The 25,042-nt window shown below is 40.3% G+C and overlaps 1 protein-coding gene across 3 annotated transcripts in view; it reads left to right on the top strand.

The window, feature by feature from the left end:
- The first annotated feature begins 1,073 nt into the window (after positions 1-1,073).
- kcnq1.1 (potassium voltage-gated channel, KQT-like subfamily, member 1.1) overlaps positions 1,074-25,042 on the top strand; it is a 37,051-nt gene continuing 13,082 nt past the window's right edge. The window contains exons 1-7 of one of the 3 annotated variants that reach the window (XM_071489360.1): positions 1,075-1,272; positions 1,387-1,721; positions 9,805-9,895; positions 16,973-17,099; positions 17,595-17,673; positions 18,844-18,940; positions 23,113-23,253. In XM_071489360.1, coding sequence (XP_071345461.1) covers positions 1,519-1,721; positions 9,805-9,895; positions 16,973-17,099; positions 17,595-17,673; positions 18,844-18,940; positions 23,113-23,253 — 738 coding nt within the window. In that variant the 5' untranslated portion in view covers positions 1,075-1,272; positions 1,387-1,518. Of the gene's footprint in view, positions 1,722-9,804; positions 9,896-16,972; positions 17,100-17,594; positions 17,674-18,843; positions 18,941-23,112; positions 23,254-25,042 lie in introns of all 3 variants that reach the window. The other 2 variants (XM_071489358.1, XM_071489359.1) reach the window with 2 other exon arrangements.

Below are 25,042 nucleotides of genomic sequence, written 5' to 3' on the forward strand. Positions count from 1 at the left end.
CAGCAGTTGCACATTGACTGTTGGTGACAGGTATGTACTGTAGATGAGAACTGGGTAGAGCTCCCAAACATGCCTTTCACACAATGACTGTTACTTCTAACTTGCTTCCAACTGACAGTTTAATGAGGGAAATGACTCATAGTCTGAATGTCATCCTGAACAATGGGAGGCCTTTCAATCCTGCACAAATGAATTTAGCCAATCACGTTGTTTTCTTTAGAGATGGAGCTCTCCTAAATAATAAATGAAGGCATAAACAACAATGTGCAAAAATTAAAAATTGAAGATATTTTACAAATGCATTGCTAATTATGCATTTCCAGCAGTACTGGTTACTGCTGATGGCCTTTGACAGCATAAACAAATCTGACGCTGGAAACAACAGCATCAACAAATGAAAATGCATCTTTTGCTCCACATACAATACAGACAATATCATATGATCAACCTTGATTGAAACTTGAGTTAATCAACAAGTGTCTGTCTACCTTGCAGTCTTTATAGAACTTATTGTAAAAAACGTCTGCACACTTACTCCTCATATGTTCAGGTTTCACATTAAAATGTAATTGTAAATGTAATTGTTGTAGGTCCACTTTTACTGACTGATATCAAAAGACCTGTGCATCATAGCAGGTTCCAGTCTTGTGTTTTGACTTTTGGTGGTGGGTTCACCCTTTTGTTTACTTGTGTGTTTTGACTGTGCCTTTGGTTACTTTAAGTGTATGATTACCCCAGTATGATGCAAGAGCTTTTGACAATATTGCAACACAATTCAGTGGTAACCTTGAGGTATACAAGTGCTTTGTTTTCTGCTTATATAGTGCTGTGCTTCTCTTCATTAACACATGCAGGAATGACACAACAATATCCACAGTCATTTTGACAAGTGAAACTTTCCTCATCTATATACAGAATGACAGCTGCACGACATTTGTGTTCACATATTATTTGCAAAAATATTTTGAGGTTTGCATCCTGTGCGAATATGAATTATTTGATCGCTTTGAAGCAGTTTTGCAAAAACAGTAAAACGTCTGAACAGCTGGCGGCTGACAGCGCACCGCCTGGCGCACACAGCTCTTGTGACTGATAAGTGCTCTGAAAGAGGCAGGGGACACTCATTCAAGACTGAGACTCGCCATTTCCTCCACAACGCAGAGAGCTGTAAAGTTAAATTAAAGAAACACCATCCCGGTGATCTAGAGCACTAATAACACCGTTTCTGTTACAGTTTTATGCGCCCTGGCGCGAACAGGCGCGCCACGGAAGGTGAGCGCACATGAGCGAACTTTTGTCAGTTTGAGTCAGTCACCGAGTAATAAAGTTAGCCCACCGACAGGAGGGTAGCGGGAAGCTATAATGTCTCATTTCGCCCCCTGTCAGGGGGACACTCGGAGGTCTTCTGGTGTGGCACGTAGAAACAGACCACCGGATTTGGAGCTGTCGGAAACCACGTTCAGCGCGCCTGAACCAGGGACACCGGTGGGCAACGACACGTTTTCTGAACACGACAAAATGCCAGAAGACGGTAAAACTCGCACAGAGGTCCCCCCTGTTCACCTCCACCCGTACTTATCTCACCCCCGGATGTCTGTGCGGATGTCGGTATACAGCACCGGGGTCCGGCCAGTCCTCACCCGCGCCTACATCCAAGGACGCGTGTATAACTTTCTGGAAAGGCCGTCTGGCTGGAAGTGCTTCGTGTATCACTTCACAGTGTGAGTGTTTTTATTTTCATAATCATCCAGATCCACGGGGTATTCAAGGGCATAATTGCAACTCTAAAATCCTAATTAAACGGGGAGTTAATTGCGCATGTAGAGCCATGGAAGCCCCCGCTACAAAGAAATGTTAATCCTGTGAATTTTATAAAGATGCTGCGCAGATATCACTGCACAACTGGAGGTCCCTGTAGGAATATTATGAGGATATTTTAGTCTAGCCACAGCACATTAAAAAATACCTTATAATTCATCACAGACAGCAGAATTTCAGACAAGATAGGTACTCAGAGGAGCACTAAAGGAATATAATACACATATTTCATTTGAGAGACTATTTTCCTTTGCACCATTGAACATTTAATTTCCCACAACAGTTTGAATGCAGAGGTTTCTGCTTTGCATTCACTGAGTCTAGAACAGCAGAACATTTTCACTAATTCAACCAGACAGGGAATGTTTGAGTATGTTTTTCCCTCCTGACAGTCTGACAGGTGTGTGAGACTACCTGGCCGTATGAGAATGAAATATAAATCACACAGCAAGCAGTGAACATAAAATGCATGTGTGTGTGTGTGTGTGTGTTTAAATCTGCTAAATGAAAATGTCAGATATAGTTCACCACCCAAAACTGATGTGACAGTTTTGTGAGGTAGCTTGAAAATCTGCCTTTTTTCCTTTAAAATGAAATGTTGTTACCAGTGATATACCTCTGAACACACCACTGATATCAATAATATCAACACATACAGTACATTTCACTGTTGCTGGTATAACTCATGTGGAGGAAACTGGCAATTCAATAATTGGACTGGACTGTTCACACAGAGGCTGAGGAATGTGGGATGTGATCTTCCAGCTCACCCCCATGTGTGCTGTCTGTCCCCACTTGCTGGCACTGATAGCAGGCAGCTAAACTTGGCCGTGTGTGTGTGTGTGTGTGTGTGTGTGTGTGTGTGTGTGTGTGTGTGTGTGCTGTGGAGGAGGTAGCAGCCCTCTGTGGTGCTGCCACCCTGTGACCCTGCAGTGTCGGAGGGGACGCAGGGAAAGGCAGGCTGTCGGGGCAGGTTAGAGTCTCACTGACTCAAAGGGAGCATAAGCCAACGCAGTGCTGCTTAAACACATAAGAACATTACCAAGAATAACTGCATAATACATATTAATAGGAAAACCAGTGGCTGCTGTGATTACGGGAAAATAAATTAAGCATCAACATTTTGAATATTATATTTTTTGACTTTGTACATAAGAGGTGAGATGCTTGAATTTTTCCGTAATGGTCATTTCCAGCTGATTCCAAGAAACCTCAGAGTTCATGGAATCACAGGAAACACCACAAAGTGTTTCTTAAAATACAAAATCAATGTTTTTTTCATAAACCACAGGATCAGTGGCAAATGTCCCTTCTTTGGGTGTGTATGACAGTGATCATTTGGAAATTTCACTGTGTTTTAAGGTTAGCTTTGCCCTGACTGACACGTTTTTTCAGTCACTCAGCCCAGATGGTTGTTTGTTTGCTGCTACTCCGCTCTGCACAGACGCCAGCCCTGTTTGCCTCAGATTTCAAATTTCTGGTTTCACTAAAGTCGCATTGGCCTGCCATTGACAGAAACAGCCCTGCACCCGGCCCCTGAAAAGGACACGATGTCAGCAGTTCCTGTGTTGGTAACAAATACTGAACAGAGAGATCACAAACTCTAAACAGTCTGTGGAAGTGAAGCAGGAGTTTGCACAATTGTGGCGATGATACATGCTACAACCACGACTTTTACTTTTCCAACAGTGTTGCACATGCACATAGTCAAAGCTGAACAAAGGTGATCCTCAGACTTTAGTCTGCTGGAGGCAGCCAGGAGATTTCACCCAGTACGGCAGTGTGTTCCTGACTGTGTCTGTTGTGTGGGCTTCAGTTGACATGAATGGGAGACAGAGCCAGTATTCGCAGGACTGAAGTGTAATGTGATTATGGCTTTACTGACAAACACGGCAGGAAGCTGCACGCTCAAATCCAGGCTTCAGAAAAAACATACCTTTAGAACCCTACAGTATATTTATGCAACACATTCCCTGCAGCGTTAAGCCACGTATTCAGAGTTAGTAGTTTTGGGTCAATTCGCATTGTGTCTCGTAGTCTTTGTTCGAAAAAACTCTCTTAGTTCAATAACACCGCCAGGTGTTTGTTGTAAGAGCATGTTACTGTGATGTCTGAACATCCTCTGGGTTTTTAGGGTCAATTCAGTGCCTTGTTCTGCAAGTGTTTAAGTGGGAGAAAAGCAGTTAAAAACAAGCACGGCCTTATCACTGACCCAGAACTCGTACGTCAGAGCGACCCCAGGCCTTATCAGAGGTACCCATGTGTGTGCGTGTTTGCACATGCATATGTATGTCAGTGTGTGTGTATGTGTGTATGTGTGTGTGTGTGTGTGGAGTATGCTTGCAGTCTCTGTAAGTATACTGAGCAATATGGCATTTCACTGAGAGGGAACGTGGTATACATTCAGCTTTATGCATTTATGAAAGTATATCCCACACTCTTTTGAAATAAAGAACATTTATCCATGTTGTAGTTGTTATTTTCTGCTGGTTTAGTACACTTGCTTGGTTGCTGTCTGCACTGTACCATAAGTTGAACAGTAAAGGCAGTATTTTAGTCCGGAGCAGCATGGATTCATTTAATAAGCTGGTTTTAGATGTGTCAACCACGGGACGTAAGAGAAAATCAAAAGTGTTTTTCACAGCAGATATTCTGTCAAACTGTATCACGCGGGTATAAGTAAATCCAGACACAATTTTTAAATGTTTTAACAAACAGGCTAAGAGTTCATGTTTTCGTATTCTTTTCCATTTTGCAAACATTTTTGACTTGAGCTGCTTGTACTCGCTCCTTTAAGAAGTCTGGGCTTTTATCTTTTCTGTCTTAAACCCCTTCAGTTCTCTGCACCCGGGCCTCACTCAAACGTCTTTCTTTTGAGCCTGTTTTACAAAACACAGGAGCTGAGTTTCTTAATGGAGAACACAGACAAGGTCACCGACTGTTTGCCGCCTTTTATCGCTAAGCTATTAACCCCATACAAACCCAAGTTTTGTCTGAGGTCCTGACACAGGCCTCTATTGATTGTCCAACATTAATTACAGTGTACTCATCTTAACCTCTGTTTTGTGTTGCACTGCCTTTGGGTTGTACATTTAGTGTTTTTTCACGTTGTAATGTTGTTTGGCACATTGTAACAGTGAAAATAGTCAAGTAGGATTGTTGTTCCAAACATTGGTCAGCAGCGTCTCTACTAACTCCCATCCCGTCCTCTGCTTTGTCTCTACACTCAGTGCACAACAGACTGCAAGTGAATCTGTCCATCAATAATAGATAGGAGCAATGCTTTGAGCTTTTGTTTAGAGTTCAGTGGTGCCTATGTAGCTGAGCCAATTTATTATTTTGTCTGTTGCTACACCAAGCCCACAAGTGCCACTCAGTGATACAGAGCCTGTATTATCTATAGGCCTGAAAGTAAAGCGAGTGAAGGTGCAGTTAGTAGTGAGGGCCTGACGAGTCAGACTGTCTCAGATGGATTAAAAGTGAAGCAGAAGTGTGCGCCCAGCATACTGAGTGTGTATGTTTACTGGCATTTCAAAAGCTCTGAAATAATTTAAGCAGAGCTTCACTGACAAATTACAACCATTAGCATACTGGGGTGTTTGGTTTGGAAAGTCTGCTGTTCATTTGTATTTCTTTTGATCCTCTTTTAAACTGTCTCTGTCACATTTGAAGGAAAGATTTGATGAATTACACTGCCTCCTAACCCGAGAGCATTTTCGTTAAAATTTTTGGGGGGTTTTTGCCCTGCTCTTCTTAATAGACAAATTTGCACCAATTTGCACAAGGCAGCAGACTGTATTTGTTTTGATGTGTGTTTGCAGAAGGCACAGGCACGGAACTTCAGAGTCATTACGTGTTGCATTGTCTGCATGTTCTGTTCTTTCAGACAGGACCAGCTGCTTTGTTAGCTGCACCCGCCCATCTCTCCTGAGCAGGTCTCTCCTCTGTCTTTTATCTGTGTGGACGTGTGCCGTGCACATTCAAGTCTGTGTGTCTGTGTATGTGTTAGTCTAAAGGCGGGGGGGGTGTTTGGATTCCTGGCCAGTATTCAATAAACTCGGGCTGTAGCATGTGGTGATAAGGGCCTTCATGGTGCAAACACAGACTGGAAACTATAACTGCCTCTACACATAGTTTCCATCAAGTCTGCTCATATAGGGACAAGACAGTGAACCATTAGGGCTGTTTCCTGAACAACAGTTTAAAACAATATCAACTGGATGACAGTAGAGTGATTCTTCCATCAACGCTGTGGAGTATTGTCAAATTATGCCAGTTCCATACTGGGTTTCTTATATGTTCCAATACCAACTGGATCCCCTAATGACTTTGATAATGATCCCCTGAATTTCCATGAGGTGCTACCAGCAAGTCAATATTCAATTATCCACTAATATTTTTTCTACAGACATGTACAGTGGAGGAAATAATTATTTGATCCCTCGCTGATTTTGTAAGTTTGCCCACTGACAAAAAAACAAACAGTCTATAATTTTAATGGTAGGTTTATTCAAATAGTGAGAGATAGAATATCAAAAAGAAAATCCAGGAAATCACTTTAAATAAAAGACATAAACAGACTTGCATTTTATCGAGTGAAATAAGTATTTGATCCCCAGGCAAAACATGGCTTAGTACTTGGTGGCAAAACGCTTGTTGGCAAGCACAGAGGTCAGACGTTTCTTGTAGTTAATTACCAGGTACATATCAGGAGGAATCTTGGTCCACTCCTCTTTGCAAATCATCTCCAAATCCTTAAGATTTCGAGGCTGTTGCTTCGCAACTCGAAGCTTCAGCTCCCTCCACAGATTTTCTATGGGATTAAGGTCCGGAGACTGGCTAGGCCACTCCATTACCTTAATATGCTTCTTTTTGAGCAATTCCTTTGTTGCCTTGGCCGTATGTTTTGGGTCATTGTTGTGCTGGAAGACCCATCCACGACCCATTTTCAGTGCCCTGGTGGAGGGAAGAAGGTTGTCACTCAGGATTTTACGATACATGGCCCCGTCCATCTTTCCATCAATGCGGTGAAGTCGTCCTGTCCCCTTAGCAGAGAAACACCCCCAAAGCATAATGTTTCCACCTCCATGCTTGACGGTGGGGACGGTGTTCTTGGGGTCATAGTCAGCATTTTTCTTCCTCCAAACACGGCGAGTGGAGTTGATGCCAAAGAGCTCGATTTTGTTTTCATCTGACCACAGCACTTTCTCCCAAGTTTGATCATTGGCAAACTTCAGACGGGCCTGTACATGTGCCTTCTTGAGCAGGGGGACCTTGCGGGCACTGCAGGATTTTAATCCACTGCGGCGTAGTGTGTTACCAATGGTTTTCTTGGTGACTGCGGTCCCAGCTGCCTTGAGATCATTAGCAAGCACCTCCCGCGTAGTTCTTGGCTGATTTCTCACCTTCCTCATGATCAGTGATACGCCACGAGGTGAAATCTTGCGTGGAGCCCCAGAACAAGGTCGATTGATGGTCATTTTGTGTTTCTTCCATTTTCGAATAATTGCACCAACAGTTGTCTCTTTCTCACCCAGCTTCTTGCCTATGGTCTTGTAGCCCAATCCAGCCTTGTGCAGGTCTACAATCTTGTCCCTGATGTCCTTAGACAGCTCTTTGGTCTTGCCCATGGTGGAGAGGTTGGAGTCTGATTGATTGCATGGACAGGTGTCTTTTATACAGGTGACTGATTGACACAGGTGTCTTTGCTGCAGGTAACAAGTTTTTTTCGGTGTGTCTAAGGAGTAGGACTATTTAACCAGTCTGTGGGAGCCAGAATTGTTAATGGTTGGCAGGGGATCAAATACTTATTTCACTCAATGAAATGCAAATCAATTTATATCTTTTATATAATGTGGTTTTCTGAATTTTCTTTTTGATATTCTGTCTCTCGTTTCAAAAAGGAACCTACTTTTAAAATTATAGACTGATCGCTTCTATGTCAGCGGGCAAACTTACAAAATTAGTGAGGGATCAAATAATTATTTCCTCCACTGTATGGATCCTATTAACTAACTTATCCCCTGACCTTTGCTTTAGCATCACTCTGAGGGTAACTGATGCTTTTCAATTAAATATCTCAACAACTCTTTAATTGCCATGAAATTTGGTTCAGATATACTTGCTTCCCTCAGGACTAATTATAATAACTTTGGTGATTCCTTCACTTTTCATCTCGCACCATCATCAGATCAAACACACTTTTTGGTTTGTGACCAGATAGCTGCAAATAAAGAGATTCCCATCACCCTCAGCTGTACTTAGCACTTAGTGCTAATTAGCAAATGTTAATATGCTAATTTTTCGAAACATGAACACGGTAAACAAAGACGTCAGCATGTTAGCACTGATGCCGTGAGCATCTTAGCATGCTGACGTTAGCATTTACCTCAAAGCACCAGTGTGGCTAAGTGCAGCCTCACAGAGCCGCTGGCGTGGCTGAAGAGTCTTAGTCTTGTTACCACAGTTGGAGCAACCTAATGGCCTCGGGGTTAAGGATGTGAACTTGTAACTGTAATCAACTTTATTAAAAATATTTAATTTATCTTTGTCTCATTTGCAATATATATATATATATATATATATATATATATATATATGTATAAAATTACACGTCCATATCAACCCTTCGCAGGTGCAGATTCATGCAGAATCACATATGATAACATTAGAACTGCTCTTTTGTCTCTGTACCAAGTCTTGAAATAAAAATACTCGCAGCTGGTTACACTATTACACTTTATCTAAACAGGAAGCAACCTTTCCTGTGCCTCGGTGTAAGTTCGTTCTGTCGGCATCACGTGGTTCCATTCAGAAGTTGTGTCCTTCATGGCCACATCCCTTGCCAGCTTAGATTAAAGGTTAATCGAGGTTTGTCCATGCTCCAGCAACAAGTTTCATATAAATTTACAGTTTGTGAAAGCGTACAGTAACTCCAGCTCTTACAGCAGAAGCAACAGAGGAATAACAAAAATAAAAACAGGAACTGAGGCTGTTCCTGGCTTGGAAGCAGATGTGAACAAGGTTATGAGTTTCAGAATGACTCATTGCAGTCAGCTCTGCTTTCCCAGCTTCCTCCACTACCTTCAAATTAAACAGGATCTCTCCCCCTGACTTTTATGAACAGCTGTGAAAAATAATCCCCAAGATGTATTTGTTGTCACAGTGTACTACATGTAGGCCTTTGTTGTGAATGTACACCGCTCTTTTTCCAAATAACAAAAGCGTGGACATACAAGGATTCCTGAAATCCCGTCAGTCCTCAGATTTGTAAATGCTGTTAAAAAATGTAAAAATCAAAAACTGAAGGTCACATAAAAAAGTGCTCCTTATGCTTTTGGTGCAGTGTCACAGCAGCTTGAACCAGATTGCAAAGAAATAAAATATATTTTTCTGAAGTAGGTCGAGGAGTTACAGACGTCTTATTGTTGCAGCAGCTGAAACACTTGTGACCTTGAGGGGGGAATAAGGAGAATGTTAAAGAGCAATTTACTGTTTGTTGATACTGTGTGTGTGTGTGTGCGAACCTGTGAGCTCGTTATTTGACAAGTTTATCATGCGCTTTGCATTCATATGGTGGAGTTCAAAAGGTTCACAATATTTCCTCCCGAGGGCTGTCCTTGAATGTTTGCTTATATTCAGTCAGATACTTTTCACGACAAAAATATCAAGTAATGCTCTGCTGGCTTGAAACTTCAAAAAAAAAAGTTGTTCAGAGGCTCAGACTCGAACCAGACACCAAGTATTTCTGTCTAAATCAAAGTGTAAAGTGTTGACATAAATATGAGGTGGAATGATGAAACATGCAGCGAGGAGGTGACTTGACTGATGACATGGTGTTTAAAGGAAAAATATGTTTGTCAATAACATAACAGAGCCAGCTGAACATTATTATGCAGCTGGAAAAAATAAGAATAAATGAAATAAAAACTACATTCATCACATTTTAATCAAGATTAATGTATGAATCATTTTTTTGTCCTACAGGTTTCTCATAGTTTTGGCCTGTCTGATCCTCAGTGTCCTCTCTACCATCGACCAGTACCAGGCCCTGGCTCACACAACACTCTTCTGGGTGGTGAGTGTTAAATTTGATTAAACTGAAAGGTAACACCTGGGATTAATCATAAAAAACATTATTTAGTCCCTAATTTCTGTCATTGTGAGATTACAGCTACCTCTCAGACAGGTTTTAGTTTAAAGGCTCTTACTAACCCATCAGAGCTGAGAGCAGGGTTGGGAGTCAGATGGGTGGAGATTATGTTGTGTGTTATAGGGCTGGGTAGCTCAGTCACCAACAGGTCAATAGATGAGTTTAGTTCATTCAAGAGGCATATTTGTCTCGACTGCTCTCTCACAACTGATTGCGTCCCAGCATGCACCGGATGTCAATGCAGTGGCGGTAACACGTTTGGCTGTAATGACTCTAACGTCGTGAGAGAAATGTTAAATTTTGCTTGGAAGTGAAAATCAGGTTGGCATCAAAACAATGTTTAGCAGACAATGGGTTTTTCTCACAATTAAGAATGTCTGTGTCTTTATATGTCAAGATGGCATTTGGCATGAAACATTTGGAAGACGCTGGATTTTGGTAATCGCGGTCCAGACTGTCCTCGTCTGTGGTTCCCTGATAGCGGAACAAGCTACAGAATGCTCTCAGAGCAGGAGCGTCCTGAATCTCACTTCTAAATCCATAACATGCCTGAGAAGCACTTACTATACACTTTCGGTTCACTTCTTTACTTGATCTCCTTGCACTTACTGAATAGATGTTGTACTTACACCAAGGTCTCCCACTGCACTGAAGCTTCCCTCACTTGTATGTCGCTTTGCATAAAAGCATCTGGCAAATGAGTAAATGTTATGTAATGTAATGATTACTTAACTACACAACTTAAAACCAACTAAATAACAGGGTCAGCTGTTGTAGGTATTCTGTGATGGTGGCATTAGACATTGTCCTGTCATTGAATTTTGGTTACCCGACATCACATCCTACATTCGACCAAATATCATTGTCTAATGACATCGGTGGTCACTGCAAGCCTGCACAGATCTCCACCTGCATCTCTATTGTGGAGCAGTTTATTCTCCAGCAGACAAGGATTATAACAATTTGGATGGAGTGATGCAACTAACATGATAGTTTTCTCCTTTATGGACTCTCTGGTTCTCTGTTCCCTAAAAGGTCTGCACTACCAAGACAGTCTTCAATAGGGCTTTGATGTGAATTCTCAATTTAATCTTCGCCAATGTGGATTTATTTTGCCTTTGAGAGTGGATCTGGATCGTCTGCTTGAAATGCAGGTGTGACCACACCATTAAGGCTGAAGGCAAACTGAAAGACTGACATTTTAAAGTGTTTCTGGCAACTGATAAGGAGAAGTTAAAGAAAAGTGACAAACTGCTTTAATGCCAGCTCCAACACTGTCGCATACTCTCTTAAAGATTATATGAATTAGTGGAGCACTTACACAGACAAAACAACTTGTGCTCTTCATGTCAAACGGCCTCATGTTGTGGTGCATAACTGGCTGAATCTGCTCACATCTTCCAAGTGAAAGTGCTGAAAACACTTCCAAGCAGTTCACCAATGCACCAGCATAAGAAGAAGAGAAAGAAGATAGATATAGATAGATAAAGATATTTTGTATGCTAGGATGTATGTTAGGATGTATTTGTTAGGCCATAAGGATGCATAAAAAGTGTTTGGGTAGGAATGTTGGATGTAAACAAGAGAGCCCCACAGTGTACCTTTAATGATCCTGATCAGTGGTGCATGAACCACATGCCTCTAAAGGCCACAAGCAGGGTGATTAAGTTTTAAAAGAATCTAAATCTCAGTAGTTTCCTATCACAGCAGCACTGTTTACACTGAAGATCCAGCCTGTAGCCCTTTCTCCCTCTGCTGGCTCCTGATCCGATCTTTCCTTTCACTCTCACCATCTGCAGTGTGCTTCTGTTTTTTTTTCTGTTTTCATTGGCTGGCATCTGCAAACAGGCTTGATTTCTGATATTTAGTCGTTAAGAAAGAGTTTGTCCCCATTCCATGTCAAACAACTCATTAAATAATTTAAAAAATGATAACGATGCTCATAAAACAATGCAGTTAATAGACACTGAATCACTATGAAGGTCACATCATTCATTTGCAAATAATCACAGATTTGTAATTAATTTCTAACACAGTTTGCTAATTGTATATTTTTAAAGGTCCCGCTACAACAATCAGCACAATGACAAAGACGTTCCTCAAACAACTAATATCAAACCTCAGTTTTCTTGTTTCAAAAGCAATTTCATGGTTTGATTGACCTAACTGCTGCCTCACAAAAAACAATTTAAGGACACTTTGTTTGGAAGTACACTGGCTTTTTTTTCTGCAAACAATTTCAGAGTATCCCGCTGGCCTAAGAGGGCGAAGGCAGCTCCTCTAAAATCAATAGTAAATGGGATAAACTTAACCCCGAGACACCAGCTGCTGAGAACAGGAACTGTTTGGGCGATGGGTGAGTCACTCAAGCTCACACAAAAGAAAACCCCAAGAAAGGATAAAAAGGACTTGAGGATTTTCTTGGAGGAGGACTGGAGCGTGCCACATGTGACAAGTTCACCTTGGCCTGAAGATAATGGGATGAAATGGTCATGGCGTTTTTATGAGCTGTCACATCAGAATCTCAAATCCTATTGGTTTATTGTTGGGTTCATATGAGATTCAGGCTGCTGCCGAGGCTCCTGTGTATAAGGCGGATTGGCAATTTAAAAAAAAAAGTGTGAATTTTGGTATCAAAAGCCACTACCACAATATCATGGCACGTATATCTTATAGCAAAATGTTTTTCTGCCTTAAGTTCACCCTCTGGAGATATTCCTAATCTTCTTATTCTTCTCTTCTACACAGATAATGAATAATTAATAATTGCCATGCTACCAAAATCTCAAACATTCATCCTTTCCATCCTCCATCCCAAGAGGACTCTTCTGTACTTTGCACTTTCTCGTTTAGAGATTTGCTCTGACCCTGACGCTTCATTCTCTCGACTCCCCCACCACAGATGTATCTCCTTCGTCTTGTTTCTTTCTTCCTGCACACCCAAGGTTAAAAGAGACCACTCTGCTCCCTATGTGGAGATGCAGCACTTGCTGACAGTGTTTGTAGTAGTGTGTTTGGCCAGATGCTTGGCAGCTTGCCCAAAGAATCCACATTGTCAAAAGAATTTATTTGCCTCTCGGGTCAAATTGAGTGTGAACTATTAAAAGTACTTGTACATTTTATTTCATTATGCAAAGAAATCCTGGAAACATAACCTTTTGTCTTAAGCAAAGACCACTGAGTCACTTAACAATGCAAATCACGTTATTGGAAAGGGAGGATGAATGAGGGATGAAGGCGGAGGGATGATGGGGTTCGAGATTGGAGGGTGGGATGAAATGAGGGTTGAGTATGAAGAGAGGGTTGAATGGGGATTGATGATGGGTTTAAGTGGAAAGATGTTGTGGAGAGGAACTAGGGGAGTGAGAACAAGTTGGGAGTGGGCAGTGACTAGATGAGGCCTAATTTTATTGCCCCCCTTTGTGGTTCCCATAATGAGAGAGAGGGAGGAGAGGAAGCAGAGAAGGAGGGGACTGGAGGGATGGGAGGTGGGGAAACTGGGAGAGAGGGAAAAGAAAGGGGTTAGGCACAGATAGATGGATGACACTTGCTTAACTTATAACTTACAATGATTTATAATTATAATATATTATATATATAAAAACATGGCTTTAAATTGCTACAAGATAACATTAACACAACATCCACCTACTCACTTGTTCAGGAGCTTTTAACTGTAGAGGTCTTCATCGGTCAGAAGTATTAGACCTGATCGCAGATAGACCCATGGAAAACCTTCCTGAACCAAAGTGTAAGAAGACTCAATCCAAAACACAGGCAGTGTATGAGCTAATAAGCTAATCTGCAGTGCCCATCCCTAGAGAGAGAATAGCTATCATAAGCAGCATGATGTGCTACCAGGTAATGAGCCGCCACAGCAGAAACGAGCAGTGAACAGATAAAAAGTCATAGAAACATTTATGCTTCAAACACTAATTTACAGAAATAACTGAAGGTCTATTTTCACCTCCTGCTGTAACAATAAAACATTCTGTTGCCAATGGACAGACACAAGATAACAATCCTCTCAATCGAACATCTGTGAATCAAGTTCCAAAAAAGCATTATAATTTAATAGACGGCATCTTTTAAATAAGCTACTGATTTTCCAGTGCAGTGATTATGATGTACAATGTGCTCAGAGCTGATGGAAGTTAAATAAGGACCCACATGACCTAATTAGACTGAGTATACTTTAGACCCAGTCTCTTTTCCTCAGACCCCTATCACTTGATCTTTACCAGCAGATGGATTGTAGGTGTTCAAGCTTTTCATTATTCTGAGCACTTTTGGGATTTCTCTTCCACGCTGGGCTTAAACGTTCAGCTTGTCAGATCACTCTTGATCAAGGAAACAGCAGTTGACAGTACAATCTGAACGCAAGGTAAAAAATATCACATGGTTTTCCTCTTCCAAGGTCAAGAATGAACTGTCCATCTAAATTTTTAAGCAAACATCTATCGTTTGATGAAAACTGAGACAATACATCTCTTGAGGATGATCATTTTACACAGTCAAAAGCTCTGGAACAAGCAGATAAGTGGCCATTAGAGTCAGCTGCTGTTGCTGAGGTAAGAATGAACTGTACAGCTCAACTATAAGCCGCTGTTTGGATTCTCCTCTGTGCCCGTCTCTGCTCCCACACTGTTTATTAATGTGTTGCTTTTTCCACAAGACCATTTGCTTTTCAACCTTGAAGCAGAAATCCTTAGTGCATAAATTAACAACATTTTACATATTAGCTTCCAAGAGTGCAATTTAACATATTATTAATCAAATTTTCATCTTATAAGATGTGCTATTTTATATTCACTGACGTTTTAATCTTTGGCTCTAATGAAGAAAAACACCTCAAGAGAATTCCAAGCTGAAAATGTCTCCTGCTGAACAATATGGTGCTCATCTTCTGCCTGAATCCTCCGGTTTGTTACTCCCATCATTCACCGCAAAAGGATCATGTCACCAGTAAAAATCTAAGAAAGGGTATTCATCTGCTTTCAGACACCTTCATTTGCAATCCCTTGTCAAGTATTAAGAGACATGTAGAGGTAATCGCATTCTCATTCACACCAGTTCATTAATTTCTACACATTGGTTTAATTGTGTGCTGTAATTGATTTTTTAAATCCATTTGTCCTCGAGGAGCATTGGAGGAATCTTGCATGGAATTGAAATAAAGACGCTTTAATTGAGAAGCTGTAATTGTATGAATCTATGTTTAGTGTTGTGGCTTGTTTCACTTATTGTCACATGAATTGAAAATAATTAGGGGAGAAAGAAGAAGAGGAAAATTAGGAAGTAATTCAGATGTGGTATATATGGTAAATATGAAGCTACCGCCTGTTAGCTTAGCACAGAGACTGTACACATACCACTGTCCTGGCTCTGTTTTAGGCATAAAACCAGGACCTGTCAGTTTTACACTCTGGTTTTTCTGTGGATTAAACAAACAAGGCATGTTGATTTGTTGATTCTACACAATTAAACTGCAACAACAAATATGTGTGCAATTTAAGTGCAACAGGTTTAAGTTTGCTATTAAAACCCTGAGGAAATGTTGTTAATTTATGTATCTGGAAAGTCACAGGTATATTGATACTGAACATAGGCTATCAGTAAAATGTACAGTGTATTTGTCTTCCCTCAAGATGTCTGATCTTGCAGTACAATATCCACTTGTGACTAAAGCATTATCACCAGGGGTGGACTGTAACAAAGCACAGCTTTTAGTCAGTGGAATGAATTTTGATGTGACAGACCGTACACTCTGTTCATTACAGGAGAAAAACATATCACAGCCAACTCCTACACTGCCAGTTGTGGTTGCTGCACGAACAGCTCAGTTTGAGCCTGGCAGTGTCCTAACCATAGATAAACCATAGACCATAAACCATAGATAAAGATGAGGCAGAAGATTCTTCACCAGAGCACCACGGCCTTATCCATGTCCATGTTTGAAGTTTCAGAAATAAAGAAAGATTCCTTTTATTTTAAATGTGTGCTGCGTCTGCCATGACCAAACTTCGTCACTGCCTACAAAAATTTGCCGTCCAACTTTAGAAAGCATGTCAAGGTGTGTGACGTTTGTTTTATTCCAGATAAACTTTTAAACAGACATCTTGCTGTCGTTGGCTCCTTTTGTTAATTCAGTTGTGTTTTATGGACATTTCTATTGGCTTTGTATCATATTCGACAAGCTTTTATTCTATAGGCATTCAGTGGGTTGTTTGAAGGGCATTACATTCTGTAAATGTACACTGTGCATATGAATACAACAATGCATTTACATAAAATATATATATATATATTTTTGAATACTTAAATATTCTTAAAAGCAAGCACTCCAGTACTTTAACTCAAGTAAATATGACCTTCACCTGTATTGTATTGTATTATTGTACTTGTACTGATTATTATTCTTTTTTATGGTTATGTTAAGCCTTCACTCACAGCACTGGGTTAAGGTTCAGGAAAGATCATGGTCCATTTTAATACAGACACAGTGACATCAGACGCAGGCTACAGTGGTTTGGAAGCCTCAAGGCAATTTACCAGAGCCACAAAGGCTTAATACACAGTGAAGTTTCCTTTTAAAATGAACAAAATACCAAATGAATATTATTTAACAATTTGTCAGGACACATAATCACTTTCTTCATTTATCAGGTCCACGTAGCCTACATTTAGCAGCAGGATTAAGGAATTAATAACAATGTGGTGCAAATTAAACAGTGACAAATGGGGCATCTGCGGAATGAGAATCAATAATCCTTAATAAGCTGCTGCGACTTGATCAGGTTTGTGTGAGAAGCAGCAGAACAGCTGTGCAACAGTTGCATCTATAATTCAGCCGTATCTGTTTTAATGTGCACTTTGCAGGAGACCGAGCAGCTGTTCAGGTGTTGTTGCACTGAATAACCTGCAACAACATCTGATGTTTGCTTTCCCACCTGTCGTTTTCCTTCATTCGTCTGCCCTGTCTGTTCCTCATTTTTCTGACAGGAGATCGTCCTTGTGGTGTTCTTCGGTGTGGAATATTTTGTCCGCCTCTGGTCAGCAGGCTGCCGCAGTAAATATGTTGGCATCTGGGGCCGACTGCGCTTTGCCAGGAAGCCAATATCTATTATAGGTGGGAACACAACCCCTATACACACACATATCCATACACATGCACACAAAGAGACCTATCGCTTCCCACCCACACACACTATTTAAACAATATCTGTAATATATCCTGGGCCTCATCCCAAAAATGAGATATCTTAGACAAATTCAGCATGAAATTAAAACTGTCACTGCAATATTTTCTCTACCGTCAGGTTGGTTTTTATTCTTAAAATTGGAACCTTTAGGTTTTTGTTTTTTGTTTTTTTTTAAATATGAAGCAATGAATATTGGTGTTGATATTATTTGTAACCCTTCTCACCTCAATTAATTTATTGAATAATTTATGAAAACCAATGATAATTGCTTAATAGAGCACTTTCCTTCTACTTTATAATATCTGCACTCTTGGACTCACACATGGAAGACAGCACTTGCTCTTGTTGCCACACCGTATATTGAACTTCTGCAGGCTTATGCCACATTTATACTGAAAGCTCCTTATTCTCTGTCTCTTCAGATCTGATTGTAGTTGTTGCCTCAATAATTGTGCTGTCAGTGGGCTCCAAAGGCCAAGTGTTTGCCACCTCTGCTGTAAGGTAAGAGACAGTGTTTCTGCAGGTGTCCAGCTGCTTGATGGCAACACACTTTCTGTTCTACTGGGGCTGTTTGTTTATGATTTGTGTTCCAACTAAGGGTAATTGTAACACTACAGCAGTAGTTCCCCACCTTTTCCAACTATAGGCCTAATTAAAAATCTCAAAAACATTGGCAGCCCACATACAAGCCCATAACAATGCAGAGGCCAAATAATATGCTCTCAGAGCACTTTTTATTTTGATGATAATAATTGAACATTGACAGCAGGGGAAATAAATATGTGGTCCAACAGTAAAGTGGTCCAGCTGGTGACAAAATAAAAGTTCCTATCTTTGGCTTATCACAGTGAAAGGCCTCAAGATGAGGAAAAAAGAAAAAACAATTTCAAATTTCTATTCAAAATTTCATTTTAAAATATTTGTGTGTATATATATATATATATATATATATATATATATATATATATATATATATATATATATATATATATATATATTTATTATGATTATATATTTTCACCAAAACTGTTCTGTTTTGCAAATGATTTGTCTGCCCAATTGCAATTGGGAACCACTGCAGTAGAGCATATGAACTTTTTTATAGATAAGTGTGCCTCTAAATTTGTGGACATCAAATCAAGTTTTACTTATATAGTCCCAAATCACAACAGAAGTTATCACAAGGCACTTTCCAATTGGACAAGGTCAAGACCTTCTCTTCATCAGTTTGGTGAAGGCCGTCTCTCATTTCAACATTACGATAACCCCCCTGAATAAAACCAGATCCATAAAGAAATGGTTTTCCCTGTTTAGTATGGAAGGCATCATAGACTGACCTGCACAGAGCCCTAACCTCAGCCCCCTACGACAACTTTGAGATGAACTGCCCAGCTGTGAGCTAAGCTATATTGTCCAACAACAATGGCCAACCTCACTAACTCTGTTGTAGCTGAATGGGAGCAAACTGTGCGGCCAGGCTCTAAAATCTTGGGGAAAGCTTTCCCAGAGGAGCAGAAACAGTTATAGCAGTAAATAGTCTTGGAATGAGACTTTAAACAATCCATATGGCTGTGATGTTTCAGTGCCCACATATATTTGTGTACATACACAGCTACATGCACACCTCAGGGTGTCTGCATACAAGTCCAGCACACATTTGTTATTTTCCAGAGGGATTCGCTTCCTGCAGATCCTGCGTATGCTTCATGTTGACCGGCAGGGAGGAACCTGGCGTCTCCTGGGCTCTGTTGTCTTCATCCATCGGCAGGTACACAAGCACAGCTTTAAACACTCATTACATGTCAGGTCCAAAACCATCTGGGCTTCTGATTATTATTAGTAAGCTGGAATCTTTTTCTCAGCGGATTTTCAGCCTCTCCTCATCATGCAGGGCATTTTTTTTTCATTACTATGCAGTACAGAGAGAGAGAGTCTTCAAATGGAAATACATCATACAGATAAAACAATAGTCAGCAGAGAGCCACAAGAAAAGAGCTACTGTGTAATAGGTTAGGTTTTTAGTGTTATAGACTCAGCCAGAGAGGAGTGTGTCTTCCTCCAGGGTATCATTCCGCTGAGACACAGAGGTGGCCGTGATTATTCCCAGTGGCCACAGTAGCTGTGCGATGTCTCTGTAAAAAGAGAGAGTGATGAAGGTGAGCAGAGCGTCAGGGATGTTACTCATCCAGTACCACCTACTGTGCTTGCTTGTATCGGCCTTGGCTGATGACTAAATTACTCCCAGCTGATGCTCATCATCCACAGTCATTGACCGCAGCTGTAAAGAAAGTGAGTGTCAGTGCAGGGAGGTTCTGGGGCCTTTCCCCAAACCCATTCCTACCAAGTGAGTAGCCATTCACTGTGGGGTGTCACTCCGCATGAAATAATGCCACATTCACACAGGCAGCAACCTCAATCGCTGAAAAATGAAGCCAATACGAGTATCAAAAACTGCAGTTCCGCAAATGGCCACTTGAGGCTGACTCCAAAAGTCTCCACAGACTCCCATGTTAAAACTTTACAGCAGAAAAAAACGTGTTTACAGCCTGGTACAAAAACATTTTTGGTCTCTATAGCTAAAACTGTTCATGTCAGCCTCTGAGTTCAGGAATTTCCGACACAGACGATAATGCCCACTTGATGAAAAGAATTGAAATGAACCATACACTGTTTCAGGTTTGATTTAGTAATTAACTGCTACAAATACGTGACACACGTAGCTAATTAAGGCTGTGCATCTGGCGTGACTACACAGTTAGCACCAGCGCTAACCACCTCTGAACCATATGTGAACAAAACGGAATAAGGGATGTGTTTCCTGTTCCTGGCGCTGTGTGAATTCAGCAGGACACTTGTGGCTGTAGAGGGCACTTTGGAATTTTTGGGAAGCACTTACCATTTGCATCCATAACCACGAAACATCTACTCTGTCATGTTGTAAAAGCTTTACGTATCTTGAGCAACCACCATGTGTAATAAAATAGATGATGCATTCTTTATTAATTGAGCAGGTGTGCATATGAGCATAGGACATGTCGAATACATTAAGTGAGGAATGAAGCATTGTTTACTTTTAATTTTAGAGTAATTTACTCCATATCTTGTGGTACTGGACTCACCATGAGAAGAAAGTGTGGAGAAAGTGTAGCAAAGGTTTTGTTCCAGTTGTTCTCAACATTTTTAGTAAGTGACCTTTTAATATAAAGGAATTCAGTGTTTTTATTTTCTTTTTTTTGAGGCATAAAGAGACAGAACTACCTAATATTACAGAGGAAACCAGCAAAGATTAGAGACAGGTCAGAAAAATTAACATAATGAATGCAATAAACACATATTTTTTTCTTCTTATTCCTTTTATTATGCTGCTTAGGCTATATCCATGACCAAAATTATATTTAACAAACTAACAAGATGGAAATTAAATCCATTATCCAACATCTGTGTTTCCTGTGCAGAGTAGTGGAGAGTAACAAGTCAGCGCTGGTGTCTATGTCCATTTCTATTCCACACTAACTGGTTTGGGACAGGCTTTAATATGGCACACCCCATGTTCATTTATTTCTCATTCCATTTTCTCATTGTAACCATCTTGGCCATAGACCACATGCTCTGTTAAAGCCCCACACACTCCCAAAAGCCCTGAGGGGAAGTACAGTGTGGACTTATAGGACAGTCACTACAGTTTACAGTTAAATTACCATCAACCACCTAGACACGGGTGCACTGTGCCTCCAATGTTTGTGCCTTGGTGATTATCTGACTGTTATGGTTAAGTCAACACGGACCCGGAAAATTTTGTTCTGCCATTCTCTTACACAGACTCATGAAACTGCAGCCCTTCTGTGACAACAGCTGGAGTTTTTAAAGTCAGTGGAGTTTCATTGACTCTAATGAGAATCCGGTCATCCTGCTATAACAGCATTTAAATACACGCTGAGTGGCAGTCTAGTGCTCGTGGCTTGTAAACACAATTTGCACAGTTGCTCCTCGCTGGCTCGCTGGCAGATGGGGGGCACGTGTCTCCTGAACGTGTTTGCCAGGTCACAGCAGCTGAAACACATCTACTAAACCTTTGGTAGTGAGTCAAGGACGATGAACCTGAGGGCATTAAAAGCTGTTATTTCCGAGAATCATGCCCCTACAGTCTGCAAGCAGTGATGTTAGCTGAAGGTGTTAGAGGCTGTTACATTCACTGCCAAAGGTTTGATGCACTTAACTTTCCCAAACTTTAATAAGAAGTTGTGAAATCATGTGAAGAAATACAGACACAGACACTGAGTTCCAGAGGACCACAGGTACTATTTATGCAGGATAATGTACGGACAGGTTTGTGTTTTTTTTCAAAGACAGCTATTTCCCGCATCGTGGTTGCAATAATCTGCTGCTGCTCCTCTGTGGCGCTCGGATAGTCTTGGGCCGAGACACAAATAAGAGTTTTGCTCTTCAGGAATTCATTCCAATTTGTGGGCTCCTGCAGACTGAGTGGTTAAACACAGCTTAAATCACGTAGTAGGTGAGTGCAAAGAGAACATTCACTTAAGGAGCTCTTTCACAAATCAGTAGTCCAATTACAGTCAGACAGGATAAGAGCTAAGCCCAATTAGACCTCCTGAGAAAATCAGAGACAGCTTCTTATTGAATCTACAATAACATGCTTCATAGTTATTTTGAATACACTGGGAGAGGCACACTGTCTGGGATTCAACCTAATTTATAATGATTTAATGCCCGTCTGAATTCAGTCAGAACCACTGCAGTGATTAGAGATTATTATGATCATACTTTCAGTTTAAACTCAGTTGCACACACAGTTTCTTTAAAGCTGCATAAAGCATAATAGTACTGATATTTTTTATTACTTATATTGCACTTTCATGTCAATTGTAAGAGAAGAAATACATATAGAAATAAGAAAGTAGTTATGTTCTGAGCTAATTTTAGATTTAGTCTTTGTCCTGAGATTAAAAGTTTTTCGGTCATTCAGTCATATTTAGTCATCCTATATTTTCATCCTCATTATTTTTAGTCAAATGTTATTCGACTAAATCTCTGGACATGTTAGTCTCAGTCAAGGAAAATCAGTTTTCTCTCGTTTCAGTCACTTATGAAAAATATTAGTCACCCAGTTGAATTTAGGCTAAAATAATAGCTACTAAAAAATTTGTCAGAAAATGACAGGTTGTATGATTAAGAATGCAGCTTTGCAGACAGGATGTTAGCTCTGATGCTGTTTGTTTCAGTCATGAAACGTGTTCTGATTTGCATATTTGTTTTGAACAAATACAATTCAACAAGCAAGGCCCACGACTGAATGAAACATACAGTCTGTGTAATAGATGCTGATTATAACGACAGTCAGCAACTACAATCAGCGCCTCTCTGACTGTGGCTGTGAGGCTCAGCTGCTTTAAGACATTTCTGAGCCTTTTTAAAAAATGAAACTTTATATTTGTGATGCATCTTGAAAGATTTATGTCTTGAGGAGGATCAAATGGGCTTTGGGACATAGGGCTACAGACAGGGTGAGGAGGTCGGACAGAAAAAAAACTGTCTAATACATTGTTCATTTTGGTCGTTTCACGAATATTGATAATAGCAAAAATATAAAATACTGCAGGCTGTATCCTTAAAATACAACATCTTTATACCAAAATGATGTGTAGCAACTGAGCTTAAAGTGTGATCTACCTTTAGCTGAATGGCACAAACCAACAGACACAGCAGGATACTCAAAAAAAAGAAATTTTAATCATCATATCCACAGCACATGTACATGAATATTCACATCCATATGTCATGTTATTGGCAAACACAGTCACGCTCAGTGAGACACAGCCACACAGACATCATATCATTTCATCTTATTATGCTCTTTGAAATGACCCTATCACTGTTTATTGAGTTTGAAATATGTCATGCATTTGTTCATGTGCATTTCAGGAGCTGATCACTACCTTATACATCGGCTTCCTGAGCCTGATCTTCTCCTCGTACTTCGTCTACCTGGCAGAGAAAGACGCAGTCGATAGCAGCGGCTCCATCGAGTTTGGAAACTATGCTGATGCTCTGTGGTGGGGAGTGGTAAGAGTGTGTGTGTGTGTGTGTGTGTGTGACTGGTCCAGTCACTATTGTTCATCTAATTGTTTGACATTTTGGGAAGTACTTGAGGTGAGAGGATCAATCACACTCACAGTGCAGTCATAGTACTGTTAGCTTAGCTTAGCATAAAGAGGTTAAAAAAAAAAAAAAAAATCTGCCTACCAGCACTGCTAATGCTCATTTTAATAACCTGTTGTGTCTTGTTTGTTTTATCTGTGCAAAAAAACATTATTACCCTAATGTTATAAGCTAGCGTCATAATTAACAGACAGATCATCTCATTAAACCCTCAACAAGGCAAAGAGGCATATTTGACAAAATGTCAAACTATTACAAACTATTCCTTTAATTATAGTTAATTAAGTGAATGTTAGTAATCATTCATATTATATTAGTATTATACTTAAGAAGAACTGATTCTGACATTACATTATGATATCACAGAACTATGTTTAACTGTTTTACAAACATTTACACTGACATTAACTGTGTTAGGGTTCAAAGAAAGTTTAGTTGTCTTCTAAACATTGTTTTAGTAACATCCCCGTCTTGTTAAAAGGGGGATTTTGCAGAAAACATTGACTTGTAAACAGTATTTTGGCAAGTGAAAGGTCAAATATAGACTGTGTTTTATCTGTACTACTGTTGTTACAGTAGGAGTTGTGCCAAACCCCTTGGGCACATCAAGTGGGCTGTTAATACAAGCAGCAAAACAAGTAGTGTAGAGAATACAGGAGGAAATTTTATTTTCAGACAATAAGTCACCACCCACTCTGCTGCACGGAAACTTCAGAGATTCTGATATTAAAAAGCATACACACACAGCAAAGTCCTATCAACTTTATTTGCAGTATTAACTCACAGGAGTTTTATCAGGTTTGAATCCACTCACACACTCTTACAGTCTGCATTGGGCACCCTAAGTGCAAAAAAATGTAAATGAGAGTCGGAGCAGTGAAAAAGGTCAGAGTTGTAGTTGGAGGGTCAGGAAAAACATAGGCCTCATGCACTACAGTAAAGACTCAAAGCAGATTGATCACAACCAGCCACAGCTGTTGTTAGGGCTTCTGGGTCAAGTCCAAGTAGATCATGCTGACCAATAAAACACACATTTGCACACAGCATGTGAAACATTTCCTCATGAAGAAAGTTGTGTTTTTAGTCAAAACTCAGTCAAAATATCATTTCCATGTTTTTTATTAGCCACGCGAGCAACTCGTCTCTTGGTTAGGGTGGGTGACCTTTCCAAAAATCATAGCACAGACTTTTGATATCCATTTATATCTAACTGTGCATAGTCAAACCTACAATACTTACATTAAGTCCCTTTGTAGCACCAGTTCTTTATCCACCATGCTGCTAGCTCATGTTGAGCAAACTTCAAATACACATATTATCATTTGGCCACAGTTCGGTACAGATCGATAGACCGCGGTAACATTTTGTACAGACATTCATCGTCCCCTCAGGATGAAGCCTGCCGACTTTTTCCTGCTGTGGCATCATGACGTTCATGTTTTTGGTCTCATCAACCATTGGATGGATGACCATGAAATTTGGCATAAACATTCACAAGTCTCGCAATCTGTTTTAATTAGTCTCATATATTTGAATGTAACTTTGTTTGTCCAGTGTTTTGGTTTATGACCAAATATTTGCAAAAACAAAAGGCATTTCCCATCAGCCTCAGTTCTACTTTGTGTTGAGTGGTAATTAGCAAACATCAGCATGTTAGCATTGTAGCCGTGAGCATGTTAGCACGCTGAAGTTA

The sequence above is a fragment of the Trachinotus anak genome, unplaced genomic scaffold, assembly GCF_046630095.1.
Source record: "Trachinotus anak isolate AG129_WGS33_773 ecotype Australia unplaced genomic scaffold, CSIRO_AGI_Tana_v1 ptg000011l, whole genome shotgun sequence".
NCBI classification, from domain to species: domain Eukaryota; kingdom Metazoa; phylum Chordata; class Actinopteri; order Carangiformes; family Carangidae; genus Trachinotus; species Trachinotus anak.